Genomic DNA, 22,541 nt, shown 5'->3' on the forward strand with positions numbered 1-22,541 from the left:
TTCTTGATGGATGGACCAGTCAGTGGGTCTGGTAACAAAACTGGTTTCAGTAGTGTGGCAGGATCCGGGTTTGCAACAGTGATAGATTCTCCCATTTTTTTGATGTTTGTTGTATTGCTTGGAAGCAACTGCCTATCTCCACCTCAGCTGTGTTTTTCAAAGGATGGATTGTGGTGGTCCACAGCCCGCTCATTTCTTCCTGGTGCACAAATGCCTATCCATCACATTCCATTTAGCCACTGTGCCATTTAATTGAACAGGTTGTCACCTCTGGCTTATGTATAGACATTTAATAAAATCACAGATAAAAATGGAAAGGAGTCAGGGATACCAGGAGGGATTGGTGGGAGGCTTTCCAGTCTGGTTTGTCATTTATTATCGTTTGTAAGATCACTTACCAGGATCTTTTGATAAAACAACCCGCCACAACTTTAGCAGATGAAATATATTTGATTTATTATGTTTGGGTGTTGAGAGCACTGGGAATTCCTAATTACCTTTTCAATGGCCTTTCCTGTGAATTTGTAATATTTCACTGCTTGTTAAGCCATTAGTCTGGATGGAGCTGGTTATATCAAACTAATATTGGAAGGTGGTTGCAATACCACCCCCCTCCGTAGTGCTCCTCTCCTTTATTAAGATGCCTGTCAAATGTGCAACTTGAGAAATTAATGTGTAACTTGAGAAATTATGGTCTTAATTATAATCTTAGTGTTGGGTTGCTTTGAAAAAAGTTTTCCAATAAATGTTTTGTTTTTTATTACTCTCAAACATAATTAACAATGATCTCATAGCAACTCCTTCATCTAGGAGTATGCAAGGCTGCGGTAAGAGAGCTTTAGTGTATTTTGAAAAAATCGATTTTAATATTGTGATCAATACATGATCCTGCTTGCAGTCCTCTAAAGCACTGTGGAGTGAGTGAAATGACCTTCTTGAACGGCATGATTACTACACTATAATAGTGTGGCCTTTTACAAACTTCTTTCTGTAAATGTATTGCTGCTTATTTGCTAAAAGTTTAGCTCTTTGTTGCATCACTTATATAATGTAGCTTTGTCTTAAAGGGATAGCTCACCCAAAAATGAAAATTCAGTCATTTACTCACTTCCATGTCATTGGGCCAAAAAGAGTGGAAACATCTTTCAAAATATCTTCAGTTTGGAACAATATGAGGGGGAATCAATGATGACAGAATTTTCATTTTTGGGGTAGAATAATTCCCTAATAGGTTTACTTACAGATTTGTTAAAATTTTCTTTTTAAATAAGGTAATTCTGTATTTAATAATGTCTATCCAATTTCCAAATTTCCATTTTTATTTTATTTATTTTACTATGTTTAAGATGGGTATCTTTTCTTTTAGGATGGACCTCTTTAATGAAAATTGAAATTATAAACGCCATACTAAATGACCACAAAATAATCCTTCAGTTTATTGGTTTCTTAGACAATGGCCAATGCAAAATTTTTGAGAAAGTGTGAATTCCTCTCACCCCTGTCATGCAAAGATTTACACGGCACAGTTGACTTGTTAGATCAAATTGCCTAATCCAGGCTTCAGCATTCTGATGCTTTTCTCTTGTGCACTCCATTACTGATTGTCCATTACACGAAATGAAGCCAACACAATCTATTTCCTTTATGTTACACATGAGTGGCACACCTAGCAGCATGGGATCCACTTGCTGTTGGCTAAATTGGATCAAAATGAGTTTGCGTCCTGTTTGAACAAATCAATTAAGGGCATGTGTATGAAATGGCTCCTGCAGGACTTTATGCTGAAATAATTTTAAGTTCAAATTCGTAAAACCATAAAGCACTGCCTCTGAATGACTTTGGCACCAACATCTAATTATTGTTTTATAGGAACCATGGTTGTCATGTGCCTTGTAGGTTTTAGCAGAAAACCGTGGTGTGACCCGAAATGCTGACTGTGTGGGACTGCTAAATTCTTATTCTTATTATGTCACTTCTGCCGATAATTATGAGCAGCAATCTTGTGCAAAGTTGTCAGGGGAATTACCTACTTCTGGAAGTGTACGTCAACACAGCTTTTACCTTTTAGCTTCATTATGTGTTTTGCCTGATACAGTTTTCCTCACCTCAGACATTTACTGTGAAGATGCAGGAAACCTAATTAATCTAAAATCTAATAAAGTTTTGCCTAACACGATTATGGGATTTGTTCTGTTGTTTATGACCAAAACCTAGCTGCACACAAAAAGTAGACTAGATGTAGTGGAAATCTAATAATGAGAGCTGGGCAAATGCTTGACAGATAACTACCATATATTGTGTATTTATTTATTTACATTACAGAGCTGTGTCTGGAAAGACAAACCTAAGCTCTTCCGGCGTTTTTTTATGGCCAGCGGTTTAAATGAAACATTGCAGAGGGTTGTCGGGAATGCCTGTTTGGACAGCGTGCTGCTCTGTGGGCGGCGAGCAGTAAATGATGGGGTGTAGGAACTCCTTCAGCTCGATGCTTCCCTCTAGATACGGCACGTCGCTGGCCCCTGGACTGAAACGCCATCCGCCATGGGTGATGAGGCAAGCCTGAGCTGCTCCACCCCAGTTGTAATAAAGAGAGATGATGTGATTTTTATGATGGGGGCCCCAGCAAAGACAAATGTTGTTGATCGTGATAATGACAGCACTGGGAGTTGAGGGTGGAGGTGGAGAAATGGAGCATGAGCTCAATTCACTTGAGCCCCAGTTGCTCCTCCTTTCCATTTCTTTCCTCTATCTGCATCACATTCCTTCTCTCATCTATTTGCTTTCCTTTGGGTTTGGTATCTCCCTCCTCCACCCCTCTGCCACTCCCATAGACTTACTACTTCCCCGTCCTTGATGTGCAACGGTTACCGTAGCAACAAGGGCTGTTCTGTCCCCATTAGAATATCAACATTTTCTGTTAAATAAAGTAAAAAATGCAAATGATGGTATGCTGATGGTATGGATACACAAAACTGACTCTAGTTTGTGCAATACAGACATATATACCATATCTTCTGCCTGCTAATCATGGGTTTAGTACTAAGTACTATGTTTGGGTAAGTGATGAGATGCTTTGCACTTTTTATTTATTTTTTTAATCATGAAAAGCTCAAGAAATATTAGGGAAGCATGGTAAATATATATATATATAGAGAGAGAGAGAGAGAGCGAGAGAGAGAGATTATTGACATCATCTAATGCTTATAAGGTTTATCTTTAAAGAACATTCATAATTTATAACCTTAATAATAATTTAATAAATGTCTATTTAGCAAAGCTAAATAAAATGATAATACATGAACACTTTTTTAATGCCTAAATTCACTTGCATGTTCAAACTATTGATTTTAGTTTTTAGTGTTTTGTTAGTTTCAAATAATAAAATGAAAATAGTTCAAACAGAATTTTTACAGCAGTGCATGCCTAATCAATTCATATTTTCAAAACGTTGCAGAAACGTTGTTTCTCCTTAAAATATATTTGCACGCTCATCATGTCCAGCCATGTAAATCTGAATAACCAGCAAATTTCCAGTGCTCTTTTATTAAGGTTATGTTATATGATTATCCACTGAGAAACTGTTTTCTGTTGATATTGCAATAATCATGGTTTTAGTAAATTACCCCTGTTCAACAATGTGTTTTAATCATGTGTCTGAAATGCCTCATTGAATGTAGAAAGTGCATTGTAAAGCTTCCCATAAATGATTCAGTCTGTTTTTTTGTTTTTGTTGTAAAAATGATATATTGACATTTTGAGGGTACTTAAGACACTTTATGTGGCTTCTAGAACATTATTAAACATCGTATTTCGACGTTATCTACCTACAACCGAAATGCAGTGTGCACTGTTGTGAAATGTAGTAAAACATTTTATGATTGCTAGGCATCTTCCAGTCAAAATAGGATTCTGAAATGTATTGCTGTTGAGGAGATAAAAACAGTATATCACAAACTGTGGTCTAAATCTCTGAACTGCCTCTGTTGTTGGTTTCTGCTTATTACCTAGATCTTGTGTATTGATTTTGTGCTGAAAAGCAAGGGAAATGCTCTGTAAGATTCCCTCAACACTATGAGTAAACAATGTCTGTCTGTTACTGAAGTAGCAAGCAAAGACAAAGTAAAAAACAAGCCTAACCTTAAGATGCATCAAAAATGGTCATTAATATGCTGCAGGTGACATTCTGAGAAATCCAATGTGATATTTAGCAGAAGGACTTACCCCTTTTAATTGCTATGGAGAAAGTGACCTTTTTATTTATCACTAGCCTGTTCTCTGTGGAGCCAATGGGGCAGCACAGAGGTTATTTCTTCTACAGACGTGTCCCTAGTAGACAGTGAAAACAACTTCACACTTGGCTTTGAGCATGTGACGTTATTTCAGACCTTGCAACAGGATATGATGTCACAGATATAAAAAATAGAAAAGTGTCAACAGGAATACATTTCTAGAATTTGTACCTAAAAATCAATTTTATTATTTGTCCATCTTTTTCTCTTTCTCTATTTCCTGCAATAATAAAAAAAAAGATGTGGATTCAAATTTCTCTCAGAAATTGATAGTAAATTTCAAAATTCACAAAGAAACAGCAAATAGAACATTGAATTAAACTTGAAACTTTAAAATAGAAAGCTTGAAATATTTTCTTCTAACACTTACTCAAATGATCTTTGTTTTATTCACAATGTTGAAAAAATTCATCGAAGTAATTTTGTATCCTTTATAAATTCTACTTATTTTTTATTGACCTGTTATTTTTAACTGATACAATTACCTGCAAATCGTGCAGCTGTAAAGTTTAATAGAGCTACAAGGTCAATCTGTGACATTCAGGTGCTCCATTGGGTACATTTTTTTTTTTTTTTTTGCTCTACAAATTTGCAGGCCACCTGATGTCTTTGATCCATGTGCGTGAATTCATATGCATGCAAAGCGAATAGAGTGCAAAGTGAAGTCAGAGATTGTTTGCTTTTCGGAGGTGAGAGAGTCCGTATTACTAACTACTGGAGAAGGTGTTACAGTAAACTTGGATCACAAGTGCCTTAATAACAAGTCACATATAGCCTTGACATCACTGAATTTTATTCAGAGCTGTGCGACACTTAGTTGCCATTTACGGATACCATAGGAATAAATGAGAAGTGCCTTAAGCTGAATCCCAGCTGTCGCAAAAAGTCAGTTAATTCTCCTATAAAACAGTGTAAAAGTAATTAGCCAATAGGCTGTCGATTCATTAAATGCTAAGCTGTTTCCCTTTTAAAAACAATAGAGCCTCTCCTACATTGACATCCATTTAAATAAAGCGGCGTCTCCTTCTCTGCGTTACTGCTAAAGCAGGAGTGTTAGCATTAGCCATTACGCTTTTTTGACTAACGGTTGCAGGCTTGCCTTTGTGGCTTTGGTGTAGTGTGTGGCTGATAGATAACTTCTTTTCACCATGATTTTTGTGGATAAAAGATACACATTAGACTCCTGCTCATCCATTGTCTTTTGTTTGTTTACACCGTGTGTGTGTGTGCATATATATAAATATATAAAGTGGGATTTGCAGTAAGTATGTGTGCATGCCAGTTGTCATGGTGACAGACGGCCAGTGATGTCAGCTTGCAGTGCTGCACTGTGTGTTACAAGCAGATCCTGGCTTTACTTCGCCAACGGTAAAAAGTGAAAAGCTATTGCACTATAACCTGACTGCCTGTGAATCAGGAACATCAACCTCCTTCTCTCCACAGACAGTCATTATTTCTCATCTCACACTGCTGACCTGCGGCACTGATTCAGTGTCAACACGGTGAAGGAATAGCACGCATGTTGTCCTTTTCCAGCTGTCTCCAAGGCATTAAAGTGTGAAGGATGTCTAACGGGTGAGGAGAAAGAGCAAGGTGAAAAAAATCCTCTGCTTACCCTGAATGCATATGAAGAGAGGTTTTCTAAGGAGGAGTGAAGGAAAGGGAATAATTAAATGAATTATTCACCTAAATAAAACAAACAAAAAAACACCACAGAATTTTTTTTCTTCATAAAACAGCAGTTCATAGTGATTAAAAGATGCAAATGTCCTTCAAGGACAAAAACAAAAGCATTATAGAAGTAGTCCAAATGGTATGTTTTCTGAAGCTTTATGAGAAACAAACAACATGTGGTTTAAGTGATTATTTCCTGATAAAATTCCCCTCCAGCTCTCAAACCAAATATGGCAGTATGGTACAAACTGGACGTCAGTAACTTTATACGTCATTGGTCTCATTAAATTTTGTTTGTTGTTGTTTGCCCTTTTTGGAGCTTGACAGCCTGTGGTCACAATAAACTGTTGTTTTGCTTTTTCTAAAAACCTATGTGAGGATACTTTCAAAACTGTTTTTGTTTATGTTCTGTGGAAATGACAGTGAGTACATAATAACAGATTTTTTTGTGTTTGGGTGAAGAGTCTTTTTTGCCTGTTCCTCCAGCTGAATGAACCAAACAGATAAAGAAAAAAGAGGTTTGCAAAAGGCGCAATGGTCAGAGAGATAGCATTGTAAATGTTGCACACCTGAAGTGGAGGAAAACACTTCAAGTGGCAGAAGATGCATGCTTTCTTACTAGATATAGAAAGGAATCTCTACAGAAATGCACAAGGCAAAGCAATTAAAGAAATTGCCAGAGCCTCTTACTGTACTAACCGGTATATAATTTCTTATCATTTTCTCTGATAGCTCACCTCAGGCAGCCCCACTTGAAATCATTAACACACAGGCAGAGAGAAAAGTTAGAGTGAAGGTAGAGATATAGAGAGAAAAGCAGGAATGGCATTAAGAGAGAAAGAAATGGTGAAGGGGAGGAGTAGTTGGCTCAGATCACTTAAAGCCACTCCACTTAATGTGAAGAAGACTTTTATGGGTGAACCGTTTTTTGTTTTATTTTCTCTGATCATTTATAACAGTTGTGTGAATTTGAAATGTCAACATGAATATGTGACGTTAAATATTATTCAAGTTACTGCTTTGCTTTTCTGTGTTTTTGCATTCCAGACACACTGTAAGCTATATTAGCAGGGCTATTAGCAGAGCTTTTTATTTTTATTTTTATTTTTTAATGAGTTGGCAAATCATTCATTCAAACAATTCGCTTAAATATGCTAATTCATTCATCGATGGATTTGTTTCTTACAAACATGCAGATGTTAAATGGTGGACTTTGGATTACTTGTGGATGTTTTTATCAGCTGTTTGGACTCTAAATCGGTTCTGATGAAGAATCTAATTGATCTACATCTTTGATGGCCTGAGAATGAGTGTTTCTGGCAAAATTTCATTTTAGGGTGAACTATTCGTTAAATTTCATGTTTATTGAACTGTCTCACTCATAATTGTGCTGTTTTAATGAACATCAACACCAGTGTGTTTACTTGCCATGTGATATATATATATATATATATATATATATATATATATATATATATATATATATATATATATATATATATATATATATATATATATATATATATATATATATTGTCTGTTCCCCATCCCTCCTCTTCATCCTGCTACTTTCATTTTTAACAGGGCATAGTGTATTTTTAAAAATCTATATTCTATATCAAATAGTGTCTTATTGTGTCCTCTGGGCTCCATCAATTACAGGGGCTTTTAAGGCACCCACCCTGGGGTTGGCTCTGACAGATGGGTGGCTGGCTGAGCAAGAAAAAAATACTTTCCTCTTTGTGTACTTGATCTTGGAGAACACCTGAAGCATACCTAGCTGTAGCTTCCAAAATTAGTTTTCATCTCCGTAATGGGGATGTCTCTTTCCCTGAAGACATGACTTGGCTCAAATAGTAAAAGTGAGAGCAGGAAAGAAACGGGAGGCTTGAATCAAACCTCTTAAAATACTCTTTTACAGAATGTCATCACAGACTATGATTGCTTTTATATGTTTTTTATATAAGTGATAATATGCATGTTTTAACTTTGTATGGGTCGTAAAGCCTGTTGTTTTAATATAGATATGACATTCACTGAGAAACAGACCTTGACAGAAGCCTTTATAAGGCTGTCAGGGGACATCTTAAGACGGAGTATCAGAGAAATAGGATCACCCCACAGCCCACACTGCACCCAGAGGCAAAGAAAGCCACATGACCACTTGTGAAAGGTACATTTCAATCCATTTTGACAAGCCTACTCATACAGAACACTTCACTTCATTCACTTCAAAAAACTACTCACAAAACTACTTGCAAATGCACTTTAAAAATGCTTTTCAAAAGTGGTTTGATGTAGTCTTTACTTGCTGATAATTGGACAATTGGTTTTAATTTTCTAATTTAATAAAATGGTGTTCATTAGAGATTTTATGCAGCATGACAATTTCATTGTAAAAAGTGAATTGAAGAATTAACATCAGATCATTTCAGAATGGCTTTGTATTTGTTTAGTGTAAAACCCAATGATCATGTTATCCAGCTGATTTGAGAAAGGTCCAAGTCTTATGCTTTACCAAAAGTAAGAATATCTGACCATCCAAAGGCTCACACGCTCAAAGCTCAAGTTTGCTTATTAATTAATTATAAATGTCTTTTTAAAAGTAATACAGTACCACAGATTTTCATCTTTTCTTTATTCGTGCACACCACTGTTCCAAGGTTTGGGGTTCCATTTTGAAAGAAATTAATACTTTACTCAGCAAGGACAAATTAAATTTATCACATTGTTGAATACATTTTATAATAATAAATAAGTAAAATGTATATTATACAGCATATTATTATAATCAGCATATTAGAATAATTTCTAAAGCATGTGAATGATTTAAAATTACATTTGAAAATATATTTGAAAAGAAAACAGTAATTTTAAATTGTATAATATTTCACAATATTGCTGTTTCTACTTGATCAAATAAATGCAGCCTTGGTGAGCATAGGAGACTTCTTTTGAAAACATTTCAAAAATCTTACCAACATTTGGTTGTTTACATTGCTTGGCTGTTATGTGTATTTCGGGTCAAACATATTATTCAATCCCCCAAAATCTGATCTAGCTGAAAATGTAAATGAGAAAGTGCTTCCAACAATATTACTTTCCCCAAGGCTCTATTAACATTCTACTCAGATGTTGATTATTCCCTTGAGTTGGTGCAAGGACAGACCCAGGATAAGATCTGAACTTCCCATTCATCACTCCAACAGCCCTGCCCACTTCCCATGTTATTAACTGCTTACATGAAGATGAACAAGAAATGCAAAGACCTCAGTTGCTCTCCAGAGAATATGACTAATACGTTTGGCTTCTGCTTTGTGGCGATTTGAACTGCCTTCTTATAGGAGAGAGTGAGATGAACAGAATATTGTATTATTCATTTGTGGCCACACTTCCTTCATAACACCACATTTCGAATCAATAAATGTAGAGGAATATTGTTGCATTGATTTCTCTCAGGGATTTCCTTCATTGCATGTCTCTCTGTTTTTCTGTCTCTCTTTCTCTTCATCCATCTCTCGTTTCCTCTCTTGCACACTCATTTTCCGAGGTCTCATTATTACCCGAAGTCTCAGGACACCTGCACAGATCAGATACGCAAGTTTGCAGAAGTAAATGATGTTAGCTTATGAATCCTTGGTGCTTATTGAGGGGAAGAGCCACGGAACAATCTCACAGCGGGTGTCTCTGTGAAATCCATTAGAGTTTCTGTATCTGTGATACAGGCAGCACTGGGGGAGATACACTGATTAAGGGGAGGGCAGGAGGAGTGTCGTAAATCACAGACCTATTTTGTGTTTGTCAGTCATGGGCTACAGATTTAGAAAATCTTCTTAAATCCTACAAAGGCACAGTTTGCCCCCTAAAAACCAAACCAAAGGGCTCCATGTAAAAAAAGAGTTACGGCTGGAGGAAATGAAGAAAGTAGAAGGGTTGCTGCATGGGAAAAATATCCTTTCTTTATTTATCTTCTTGATTTCTTTCTTTCTCACTCATTCTATCCATCATGATCTGCGTGGACCCTCTCAGAGGCAGTAAATGCAGGTTCCCACCATGTTAACTCAGAAAGCCTCTCATGGAAAATGCACATTGTGACATACAATAGCCAATCTTTCTGACATTTGCCAATTGCCCCCAGATTTCCTCTTGGAAAAAAATCTACTTAAACTGTCAGCATGTGAGCAGGGCTTAAGCGAATATGTCAAGCCACCACATTCACTCAAACTGTGAAACCTTAAACTGTCCAAGGCTAGCTGCCATTTGAGTGGGGTGTTAGTTTGTATATGAATTAAAAAAAACATTCATATCATCAGGCTCACTTATGAGCGGAGGCTGAAATCTTGAAAGCAACACATTATAGCTTGATAGGACTCCTACATTTTTGCAGTTTGTGCAAAGCTGGATGGACTAGTTAGGACGATTGGATTTCTGGACATTTTTAAACTGTGAAGTCAAGAAGAATACTGTTATATTTTTGCAATAGCTGTGAATTTCACCTATAACTATATTAACCATAGCAGAAAAAACAAATATCAAAGACAGGGAAAATGGTTAAACTCCATCTCCGGAGCTATATATATAAAAAAAAAAAGTTAAATGGAATTTTTTACATTTTAATTCTAGATATCTAACATTTACCAATGCATTGTTTGTGCATTCATGGTTTTACCTTTATTTGGACTGGACAGGAGTTTAAGGAATTGGAAAGGACCATGAGCCATATCTGAATATCCAGTTGCATATTGTGATGTACAGATTGAACAAAAGTGAGAGTGATTACAAAAGAAAAATATGCAGGACATGAACTTTGTTCTGTTTGCTGGTTGTTGATGGGATGTAGGCATATCTGAAAGTGAGCTTGCAGTTGGCTGAACAAATTGACCGGAAAAGACAGTCGTTTAATGGAAGATTGAGTTATGACATGACGTTCACAATAAGATCAATAAGACGCATTTAGAAAACAGGAAAGGTGAATGAAATAGGGTTGAATTTTTATTTCATGCTGACTTTAATGAGCATAATTGTCATTCTGTTTGGTCATTTGTGTTAGAAACCAGGGCAATCTGTTAACAAATGGGGCAGCATTAATCAGCATTTATCATTTCCTGCACAAAGCATTTTGTTTCCTTTTCCTCAAGCTTGTCTGTACGTACGCTCACTTACCCATGGGAAACTAGTGTAGAGAGGACTAGATTAGTTACTCCTCAGACAAAGGGCTGTGCGCAGAGGTTGACGGCCTTAATTCATTGTCATTAGCAAAGAATGCAGAGTCTCTTTCAAACTTATTAGCTGATAAAAAACACCTTGTGATTCCTATTAAAATCCTCATCCATCCTTCTTCAGCACAACGGCTTTTCTCCTTCACCCTGCATCTCTGTGCATCCTCCAACAGTTCTCGGGACAGGATAATAAACGACTGCTTTTATGTTTGACTGAGGGACACATTTGAGGCTGGCAATAATCAAGAATGGCTGTGATGCGTGATACATGTCTCTGTTTGTTGACAATTAAAGCTCAGTGACAGAGCGTCACAAATCACCTGTTTCTTCCAGGCATTAGTTTAAGCAATTTAACACATGATGGAATGATTTGGATTTTCACATTTTCCAAATGGACTGATGAATGTTAATGAAAAATAACAGAAAGATTACCCTGAACAGAATTCGTAATCGGCCAATCCTGAAATAAATCCAAATGTAATACGTTTTTTTATGCTTTTGTGCGAAATTTGTCCAAAACAACTTCGACTTCCTGTTAGAATATCCATTTATTCAAATTCAAAAGACAGAAAGAAATACACATTTGTGCTGTCTGCAGTTAGTGAACAACTCTGCGTATATGTACACTTTATACAGTCATATATATTTAGAATCTCATTATTTACTAAAACAGTACACCGTTCCCCTGTAACTGTTCCCATGGATAATAAATCCCAGTCCTCCCCTTCACAGCCCATTAGTTTGGCATTTTAAGATGTAAAAAACACATTTGTTTTGTGGTTTTGAAAAACATTCATTCAAGGATGCGCCTTGTGGTAAAATTCAAGTCAGTATATTCTATCCAACCGAGAATCTTTCAGCCAATAACTCAAACAAAGCCTATAAAGTGAGGACAGTAGCATTGGCTACTAGTGCAATCCACTCGAATGAAAATGTGAAAGTGAGGAGAGCCAGGTCCCCAACAGCAGCATTTGCATCTATGAGCCCTCTGCGCTCTGAGTGGGCACTTTAAAATCTTTTTGAAATCCAGAAGTCACACCTGAGCACATGGTTTTAGCACTGACGGTATTTCTTGGGTGAATGTGCCTTTGAAATACACTTCTAGTGTGAGTATGACAGCCGGTTTTGGGTTTAAATGAAGAGCTATAAGAAAAGAAAAGAAGCAGTAAGATGAACAAGTGGCGTAACCAGGAGAGGTGGAGTGATTACAGGCTGGCGTGGATGTCCTCGTGTCGCAGCACTTTGTAGGTGATCCAGTAAAAGATGTTGAATATGAGGAAGCTGAGAGGAAAGACGGCTCTGGATATGGTGTCGATTCGCTTGGCTCGGTCCACAAAACGCTTCCGAATGGCCTCTCCGTCGTACAGCACTTGCACTGGGGGTGGAGGGGTGAATACGCTGGACCCATCCACAGTTGTCCCGTCTTTTGCTTGTAAGCAATGGCCCAGTCCGTACCCACGGAAGTAAAAGCCACGGCTTTCCCGAACAAGATCTTCTTCCTTTAAGAAAAGAAAAGTATTTTTAGTGTTTTGCAGAGGCAGGCAACAAAGAAAATGTAATAACTACTACTCTTGCGGCACAATAAAGAGTGCCAGTCCATCACGGGAACTGCAGGGCACTTTTAAATAAAAGCACAAAAAAATGGTCGGCTCAGCTTTACTTATGCGTTTTAGAAAGCGCATACTGATTAAGATTTTATGGGGCAATATATTCCTAAATGCTGATACTGTATATAAAAAGTGTAATGTCAAGTGTACGTATAATATGCTTTCATGAAATTTAACAGTGCAGCTACATTTAGACCCTTTTATGCAATATTTTAGACGTGTTTTTCTTACTTTGAATTCTATCTTATTTCTGAGTACCAATATCTAAACATTGTTAAATCAAGATACATTTACTTACAAAGCAAAATTATATATTAAGTTTAGTTTTATCTATATTTGGTGAGTTTTTACTAAAAAAACAAAAACAAATCTGCCAATAGAGTAAGAAAACAGCAAGTTTATTTGTTTCTTAATTAAATGTTATTATCATACTCCATTGTTAGATTTTTTTTAAAGAATTAAAAGGAAATTACTTATTTTTTAACTTAAAAATTACTTTAAAAAATTATTTTTGATATATATTTTTTTTAATATCTTGTCATTTTTCTTCAAAAACACATTTATTTTAAATGAAGAATGTTTAGATGTTTGTACAAGAGAATATTTTTTTTTTGCTTTGTAAAGGTTTTTTTTTTTTTTTTTTTCTTTGCAGTAAGGGCTGTTCCCCTTACTTTTCCACATGTAACACTTAGTCCAAGTTCTTTGCCTCTAAATCCATATAAATGAGTCATTTGGATCAGTTTATCTGTCAATCTATGACAAATTACCCCTTTCCTCAAGAGGATAAGAAGATTAAGTTCTCGTTTAGCTCTTCATTAAGTCCTCTGTTTGCACCTAAAAACAATCCGATCACGTGTCTAGGAATAATGATGTGTTTGGTTTTAGATAAAGACACCCTTTAAAGTGGCTGAATGTCATCTATGAACACTGTTTAGGTCAGTGCTTACCTTGAATAAATCTATGTTATCATGTTAAATATGCAGTTAAACACTATTATATTTAAACTCTAAGAAAAAGAACAAGTGATCTTAGAATTTACAGTAAAATCCGTAAACTGACAATTCTGGAATTTTTATTTTATTTTCATTTTTTTGTATGTATGTACATTATGATTTTAGGTCACATCTTATGTTATTATTGTTTATTACATTATTTTAGTATCATTTGTAATACTGTGATGGTGTTTTGTATTTGTGGCCATCTTCCATATATTAGTATTTACCTTGAGGAAGGCTACTTGTGATGAACTTTATCATGTGGCTTTCTCTTTACCAGCTGTTTTTTGGTGGTTGTCACTGTATAATTAAGGGTAAAACCCAGAGTGTGGTAATACAGTAGGTTGGTATGTTACAGTCCAATAAAATAATTAAATATGCAATTTTTAACTGTAAATTTAGGTTCAATCTGTAAAAGCTATAATGATAAAGTGCTGGTAACCACAGCTGGAGGATTTTTTTTTAACCTCACATTTTATAGATTATTTTGCTTGTGTATTTATTTGCTTCATTATTTCAATATTTGCTCAGGAGTAGGGGACAAACATCCGTAATTCATATGTGCTTAAAATAAAGGGGCTTGAATACATATATGCTGAAAGTCCAAGCTGTTTTTGACGTAATAATGTGTTATTTAAATCTCTGTATGCATTTAAGGGCTATAAGGGAAGCGTGTGTAAAGTAATGCCCCATTTTACACCTGGAATTAACATCCATTTCTATATTCAATTCAATCACAGCAGATGCGTTACTATCAGAAACAGATGACAATTTTAAGCAAACACTTGAAAAGTATGCTTATGTGAACTGGGCCAGTAGGACGGAGGCAGCTCTGGGTTTTTAGGACTCAGTGTTTGCCTGTGGGCAAATAAGATGGGGACACAGATGGTATTTTTACCCTGGCGCATGTGTTGCAATGCTGGTTGAATTTCTTGGAGCTGTTACCAGGGACCGTATAGAGTCAAAGCTTCCTGGCTACATTGCTCGATCCTTCATGAGGAAGAATGGCAGTGAGCATGGTGCATTGTGAAAGGTTTTGTTTCACAGATCCTGTTATATAATAGTTTGGAACATCCGTCTCGTTCTTTCTCTAAACTAACTTCTGGGGATCAATAGAGCACATCCATCTATCCATCAATCTGTCATTCTTATGTATCTTGCACAGTTCGGTGCATTTTCAAGCATCAAACAGTGCATAACACTTCTAGGCAGGCTGAGCAGACTAATTTTCATTAATATTGACAACTGTTTAAATACTTCAACAAGAATTTTAGAGACAACAGCTATCAAGCCGCTGCTCTCCAGCACCATCTTTGTTGCTAGGCAACACTGCTTGTGTGTGTGTATACTTCTTTGCAGGATGCTGAGGGACACTCCAATAAAGTGTACACTCAAGCTAAATCCAGCCATTATCTTTCAGACTCTTCAGAAAACTTGATAAAGTTGTTAGACAAGTGGGTAATGTTCCTGCTAATGTTTAAGACACATATATAGCTTAAAACTGAGTTATGGATCAGGACGGTTAAATAATCAACTAGTTGCCCAGCAAAGGATTTGCCGATTATTAAGATCAGAGATCATCTATATATATATATATATATATATCTTTAGCTGTTAGACAGTTTTCAAGGTAAAATTAGCATCTTTGCATTCCCTTTAAAGTGCTCCTACAGACTTACACAGCAGGATAGATGTCTTTTGCCATTGCGCCACATTTTGTTATTTTTTAGGATGTGTGTCCAGTTAAAAATAGTTTTAACATCTTAAAAACACTAATATAATGGCAAAACCCTCTAAAGGCATTGCATGAATCTGAAACCAGTATAATTTTATGTCTAATAAGTGGAATAGTCATTCAGGCAACTGATTCATTTCCTGAAAATATGTGGTTTTGTGCACCCCTGAACCAGGCACCATCCTCTCAGCACCAATCTGTTTCTGTTTTCTTGAGCAGGAGCATGTGGCCTAATTTGTCTATAGTGTTATTAAGACAGGATAAAGCCAAGGATTTGTTGTATTGATTAATTCTGGCCAGTAGTTGGTCCATCAGCCTAACTGCTCTCTCAGCCAGTGACCCATGCATCGATACCACCCAGATTGATCATTCAGACCAAAGACTTTCTTGGCTGGAGAGAATAGGACGAAGAGTAATGGCCGCCAGATCTCCAAGGCAGGAGTGGGAGGAGAACTCTTTAAGGCAGTTATTCTAATTTTTCTCTCATTATTGATTCAAATCTAATGAGCACACTCGTAAATCTCCAGCACTGTGAGCTTGGACAGTGAACACTGTTGTACAAGCCCACAAAGTGCCCTAGATGTTTTAGCCAATAGTAGTTTTAAATGTAACTGTTGGGCTTCATTTAGAAGTCTCTTTAGCATTTCAGTCAGTGTCTGTGATCTCGGATCAAGAAATTAGCTGTGGCAAGACTTTACAAGGTGACACAAATGGTGGGCTCAACACAGGGGACTGTTCACTATGGAAACAGGCTGATCTGAATTTCCCCACACAAGATGTGACAGCCAGCTGTGGCCTAGTGTGGCTGTTGCCAGTGTTTGGATATGTGGCTGTAATCCAGGGTGACAGGACAGCCTGTATTTGTTTGCATGTATGTGTGTGTGTGTGTGTTTGACACACTTACTATTCTCTGCCTTCGATGCTTCTTGCGCAGCCTGATGAACTCCTTGTGTTGCCTTGAGACGAAGTTGACTGCTGCATACTCCAACAATGCAGCAAACACAAACAACAGACAAACGGCCATCCAGATGTCAATGGCCTTCACATAGGACACCTGAGAATCACAAGGTCAAACCAATATCAGTAGCTAATCAAATTGTTGACTGGATTTTTATATGATAGATATAATTTCATACCTTTTCACAGAAAACAACACACACCTTGAAGTGGACAGTATTTCAATTGTTAAAGAATATTTTAAATTTCATACTTATAAGCAAATATATAATTATTAATTCATCTTTATTTATGTTCAATTTAATTAATGTTTAATTCATGCCTTATTTTTTTTCACTCAATGAGTCATCCTGTCATCGATCGCTGTGCTCTGCGTGTATTTGGTGCGTGCGCGTGCAAGTTGATTGCGTCGGACATTAAGAGTGCCGCGAAATATAGAAGAATGCCGAAAGTTGGAACAGGGGTGTATTCCAAAAAGCAGGTTACTGTACAGTATGTGACATACAGTAACCTTGGCTATCCTTGTTGGTCTGATGCAGACCTTTTAATAGTGAAGATGTTTTGCTCTGGATTAGTACACTACAGACACTCAGCATTTGGTAGTATATAAATTATGTACAGTATGAAGAGCATGAAGAACCCGAGTATTTTTGTCTTTTTTAATTTAAAGGAACAGTTCACCCAAAAATGAAAACCTTTGAATTATTAACTGAAATTGTCCTAAAATTGCATGACTATCTTGAAATTTGAAAGATTAATCCTGGCAACTCTTTACCACTAAAGTTAGGGCTGTTAAGCGCAAAATTGTGTTAAATTTTGTTCAACTTCACTAAACTGATGATTCGTTCACGAACCAGCTGATTCAAATATCAAGTTCAAAACACTCACTGAACCGATCTGACAGTAGTCAGGAAATACAGTAAGGCTGATGATGCACGGGGCTTTTTGAGTAATTTTGCCAGACAACTTTGGCCAGTGTTGCCATCAATGGGCAACCAGGTGAGACACAGGGCACACGACCGATCTAAAGTATCCAGATAGAAATGTGTTACCCATTCTCAATGGGAAAGTGTCCAGTCAACATTGCTCTAAAAAGTTGCCCTGTGTATCATCAGCCTAAGAATTGGTTTTATTTTTCATATATGACGTAGAACTGATTAATTTTGGTTATGTTACCTTGGGTAGAGAGGCTCGTGAACCGGAGCTTTGGGTGGTCATGGTCAGCACAGTAGTGATACCCAAGCCCACCCGAGCAGGGGCAGCATCCATGTTGATCCAGAAAGACACCCAAGACAAGATGACAATCAGCAGACTGGGGATGTACATCTGAATGAGATAGTAGCCCATCTGTCTCTCTAAGTGAAACTTCACCTCAATGCAGGTGAATTTACCTATGATATCACAAAGAGTTTCATAATAGATAAGTAAATATGAATGGTAATTTTTAATCCATTTTTTTTTACACCTGATTAAGTACCTCTGGTTGGGAATTACTTCTGGAGTATATTTAATGATCATATTGCAGGTTTATGCTGTGGCGATAATTGATTCGCATGAAGGTCATAGTGAAACGTGTACCTGTGTTGTAGTGTTTAGTGCAGTAGCCAAGATCTTTTTCCTCCTTTAGTAAAAACTGAGGAAGAGTCAAGTCATCCGCCACCTGCACAGGGCTATCAGAAAGCCACTCGAAGATCAGATCATTCATGGTGTAGCCAACTGTGAAAAAGAAGAGTGTGAATTGGACCTGTCATGCTTTCTTTCTCATCCCGTATTTTGTACACTGTGTAAAAGGTCATCTGGCAGACAACAAACCAAAGTGGTGGATGGATAGATTGTTGTTCTGATGCAGACCTTTTAATAGTGAAGATGTTTTGCTCTGGATTAGTACACTACAGACACTCAGCATTTGGTAGTATATTAATTATGTACATTATGACGAGCATGAAGAATTTTAGCAAATAAACTAACATATATATATATTATTGTTGTTGCTTTATTCATGCTACTTGCCTCAAGTTCTTCACATCCCCCATATCATTTCTAACAGCTCTGTAGTACACGGTGAGATTAGGCACCTATTAAAAATGCATGAGGCATGCAATAACAGTGTAGAATACTTGACAAATCTGAATAATACTGATGTCTATCAGAGACCCTTAGGGATTTACAAAGACATCTGTTATTCACAAACCTCCCGTCCCCCTTCGACTTCAAAACAACAAACCCATGAAAAAAGGATGAAGACTGAAAGTCCTAGAATGTCATGGTGTCTTTGAAAAGTTTGGCGTGGTTCCGAACATTGTTTTCAAACTAGTATAAGGAATATGAATATTTTCTAAAAAGTGGATTTTTTTTTTGTCTACTGCCTCAAATGTCTATATATATAATATAAAATAAAATGTATATTTTAATTTATTTTTAAAACTTAATTTATTCATTCTAATTCTAATTTATTCATACTAATCTGTATGAATTAGCCACCTCGTAACATATGTATTTTGCTGTGAGATCGGGTTGGTTTAGCTCCAACCCTGAAAAAACCCTCACCATCTTACAGCCTTATGCTGTATCTCAGTGTGCCTACTTATACTATGCCATTAAAGTATCTACTCTTCTGGTGAAGAAAAAGTACATACTTTTGAGTGTTTAGTAGAAGATATCATACAAATGTGTCTTTAATGGACCACTCTGTCGCATAGTTACACTAAAGAATATTAGTATATAGAATACCCAAGACATGTCACTCACATAGTTTTGAATGGGGAAAAATGCAACGCTCAATATGGCCGCTCTAACGAAGAAAGCCCCGCCTTCTGAGTAAAAGAGCCAATCGCTAATCGGTAAAGTCATAGCGTCACTGCAGCTGCTGTTTGAAGTCCCAGTTGCTATAGAATGATGGTCTGAGATGTGCACTTAGGACTGCACATGCAAATTGGCTGGTCTAGCCTTAAAAATAAGCTTTTAATGCTATTAGAGCATAACATTTATGTTACAGTTGTTGTCAGATTTCACTAATCATTTTCAAATCTGAAATTTAATCGTAAGCTTGGCGAACAGTTTTGGAGAATTTGATGTTTGCCCATTCATAGAGATGGGAGCTGCACATGCCCGAGAGTCATTTCAAAGATTGCCTCAGAGTTTGCCAAAGGGACTTTGGTTGCATGCACCCTGTAACTGTAAACTGGCCCTTCAGTCATCTTGTCACTGTTAGCATCCTCTAAAATGAAATATAACACAGATAACATAAAACAAATATTTTTACCAGGTTAAATGTTGATTATTAGTACCTCAAACCCATTTATCTAAACATTGGTCGCCCACATCCGCCATGTTTTATTTTATTTTTTTACACTTTTTATTTGTGTTTGTAAGTCTGAACCAAATCCTTCACCAAAGCACAATGGATTGTGGGCAATATTAGCCATTAAAGTGTGCATAGATCCACATTTCAAAAATCTACCTGAAATAGTAGACCATCTGGTGACAGCATACTATGCTTTGGGACACACTTATTTTAATCTCACATACTATTTAGAATGGATAGTATGGACATTGAGACGCAGGGTTTGTAATCCTGGAGACATTGATTAGCTTGCTCAGTTGTGTTTGATTATAGCTGGAGCTAAACTCTGCAGCACAGCGGCTCTCTAGGCCTGAACTTGCCTACTATACACCTGCTTTAATCAATACCTCTTGCCTTCAACTTCAGGGCTGCATCCGAAAACTCTAAAATGCTGCCTTCGGATGCAGCATTCCAAGGCAGAAAGGCATCAAGGTACATTCAAATCCAAGTTCTGCTTTAATTCCTGTCTTCGGAGGTACCTTCTTCTGATCAAATTTTGAAGGCAACATAGATGTATCCTTCGCTGCCTTTGATATCCCACAATCCTGTGTGTTCCATTCTGTGATGGTTGAGCTAAAGAAAAAAGATGGAGTCTGAAAGTTGCATTTGGTGGTCAGTTTTAAATAACTTTTTGCACTTTTGATGTTAGCTCTAGGGAGAAATCAGTATTTTAGGAATTAAATATTTGTTTAGTTAACACAAAAATTATTTATATTTCTTTGTAGATCATTTAAACCATAAAGCTGCCTCAGAAGTCTATCTGAAATCACGCCAATGATGTGCCTTCATGCAAAAACTCTGCCTGCAAAGTCATTGCCTCATACGAGGCAAGCCAGCTGCCTAAGTTTTCAGATGCAGCCCAGATTTCTGTACCAGGATGTGTCCTTTCCAGACAAGGTGATCCCACCCCTTAGCTGTGTCCTGACACTTGTCAAAACAGTTTTCAGTGGGCCCTTCTAAGCCCTAAAAAAGGTGCTCTTGTCTAATCAGAAATGATTATGCCCTCTGTAACTGCTTTGTTGGGCAGTAAACCTGCCTGTCTTCTTGTGTGTGTCACTTTCTGTCTGACCCCACTCCTTAGAGGAGGGCAATTTTAACTGCAGCCATGGAGGTGGGATTTTTCCACTCATATAATAATAAATTCTGTAGACATACAGAGGACACAGAAAGGACAGTAAAACACTTTTTAGGTGTAGTACGCCCCCTAAATCTTTTAAACCATATGAGTCACTAAATGTTGTATGAACATCAGGTACCGTCTGCCATCATGACACATAAATGGGGATTCAAATCAAATAATCCAACAACCAAATCCAGATGTCCAGCTAAGTGGCATCTGCAGTGCATTTCTGCATTACATGGATTCCTCATTTGGATCTTCTGATGGTTAGAAAGGGTTGTTCTTTTGTATCAGGGAGGTGGAATTAAAAGCCTCTCGGGCAGCTGAAGTGGGTCACATAATAAAGGTGAACAGAAAATGAAAGTTTCATTATTGATATCCTTTAAATTGGTCCCAGGAGTTAAGATGTTATCTGCTCTGAGGGCACTGGGGTGGTGAATAGTCTATTTCTTTTATCGAGGTAATAAGGAAGGACACTTTACGCACAATTTTAAAATGAGGATGATGTGTGTCTACTTCCTCTTGCCGATTCTTCTTCGTTTTGTGCAGTAAAACATAGAAAACTGTTTTGAGTTATTCATTTTCTGCAGATTTATCATTTTTTTAAATACCATAATCCTTAAGGTTACCGGGTTTGTAAGTGGAAATAGACAAGTAGTGGATTGCAATTACCATATTAACAGAATTTGTTAATGGAATCTGTTCCTGGTATACACTAACATTCAAAAATAAAAAGGTAAAATTTAGCAGGGATGCATTAAATTGATCAAAAGTAACAAATACATTTATATTATTACAAAATTTATTTTGTTTTAAAGTATCGTTAAAGAAAACTAAAGTTGCGGTTTCCTTAAAGATATTAATTCATTTTAAAATATATTTTAAATTATATTACATTTTATGTACATTAAGTATATTTTTAAACACAAGTATTTTTGATCAAATAAATGCAGGCTTGACAAGTATAAGACATACACTTCTTTCAGAAACACTTCCGTTCCCAAAATGTGAAACTGTAATGTATATGTTCACCTTAAGCAATCATGTTTTTTAAGTATGTTAACTATTTTTCACCTTCATGGTGATTGCCATCAGTGCATACATTTAAACTCCATAGGCCCTATAATACACCCGGCGCAATGCGACGCAAAGCGCAGCGCAAGTGTGTTTGCTAGTTTCAGTCCGGCGCTGTTCGCATTGTCCCATCTAGCGCCACGTCGTTTAATTAGCAAATGCATTTGTGCCCATTGTGCGCCCATGGGCGTGCTGGTCTAAAAAAGAGGTGTGTTCAGGCGCATTGCTATTTTAAGGAGCTGGAAATAAACTGCGCCATAGACCAACTCAAACCTGGTCTAAAATCTGGCGCAATGTGACTCTGATTGGTTTATTGCACATTATGCCCAAAAAACCCATTACTCATAAAGAGAATAGGGACAACCCGTTTAGACCATGCGCCCGGGCACGCCAACCATTTTTTCATCATTAAAATAGCAAAAGTGGATTTGGACACGCCCTGAGTGCAACTGCGCTGTGCACTTTACACTTTGCATTTAGATTGTTAAAATAGGGCCCCATATCAGTGTCAGAAGAATTGAATTCTGC

At 36.9% G+C, this 22,541-nt stretch overlaps 1 protein-coding gene across 2 annotated transcripts in view; it reads right to left on the minus strand.

Moving 5' to 3' along the window:
• Nucleotides 1-11,711: 11,711 nt before the first annotated feature.
• Nucleotides 11,712-22,541, minus strand: part of LOC128027045 (glycine receptor subunit alpha-4-like) — a 32,981-nt gene continuing 22,151 nt past the window's right edge. For both annotated transcript variants that reach the window (XM_052614365.1, XM_052614366.1), the window contains exons 6-9: nt 18,055-18,192; nt 17,653-17,867; nt 16,424-16,573; nt 11,712-12,681 (exon numbers count right to left, since the gene is read on the minus strand). In XM_052614365.1, coding sequence (XP_052470325.1) covers nt 12,388-12,681; nt 16,424-16,573; nt 17,653-17,867; nt 18,055-18,192 — 797 coding nt within the window. In that variant the 3' untranslated portion in view covers nt 11,712-12,387. The remainder of the gene's footprint in view (nt 12,682-16,423; nt 16,574-17,652; nt 17,868-18,054; nt 18,193-22,541) is intronic.

The sequence above is a fragment of the Carassius gibelio genome, chromosome A14 (assembly GCF_023724105.1).
Source record: "Carassius gibelio isolate Cgi1373 ecotype wild population from Czech Republic chromosome A14, carGib1.2-hapl.c, whole genome shotgun sequence".
Classification (NCBI taxonomy): domain Eukaryota; kingdom Metazoa; phylum Chordata; class Actinopteri; order Cypriniformes; family Cyprinidae; genus Carassius; species Carassius gibelio.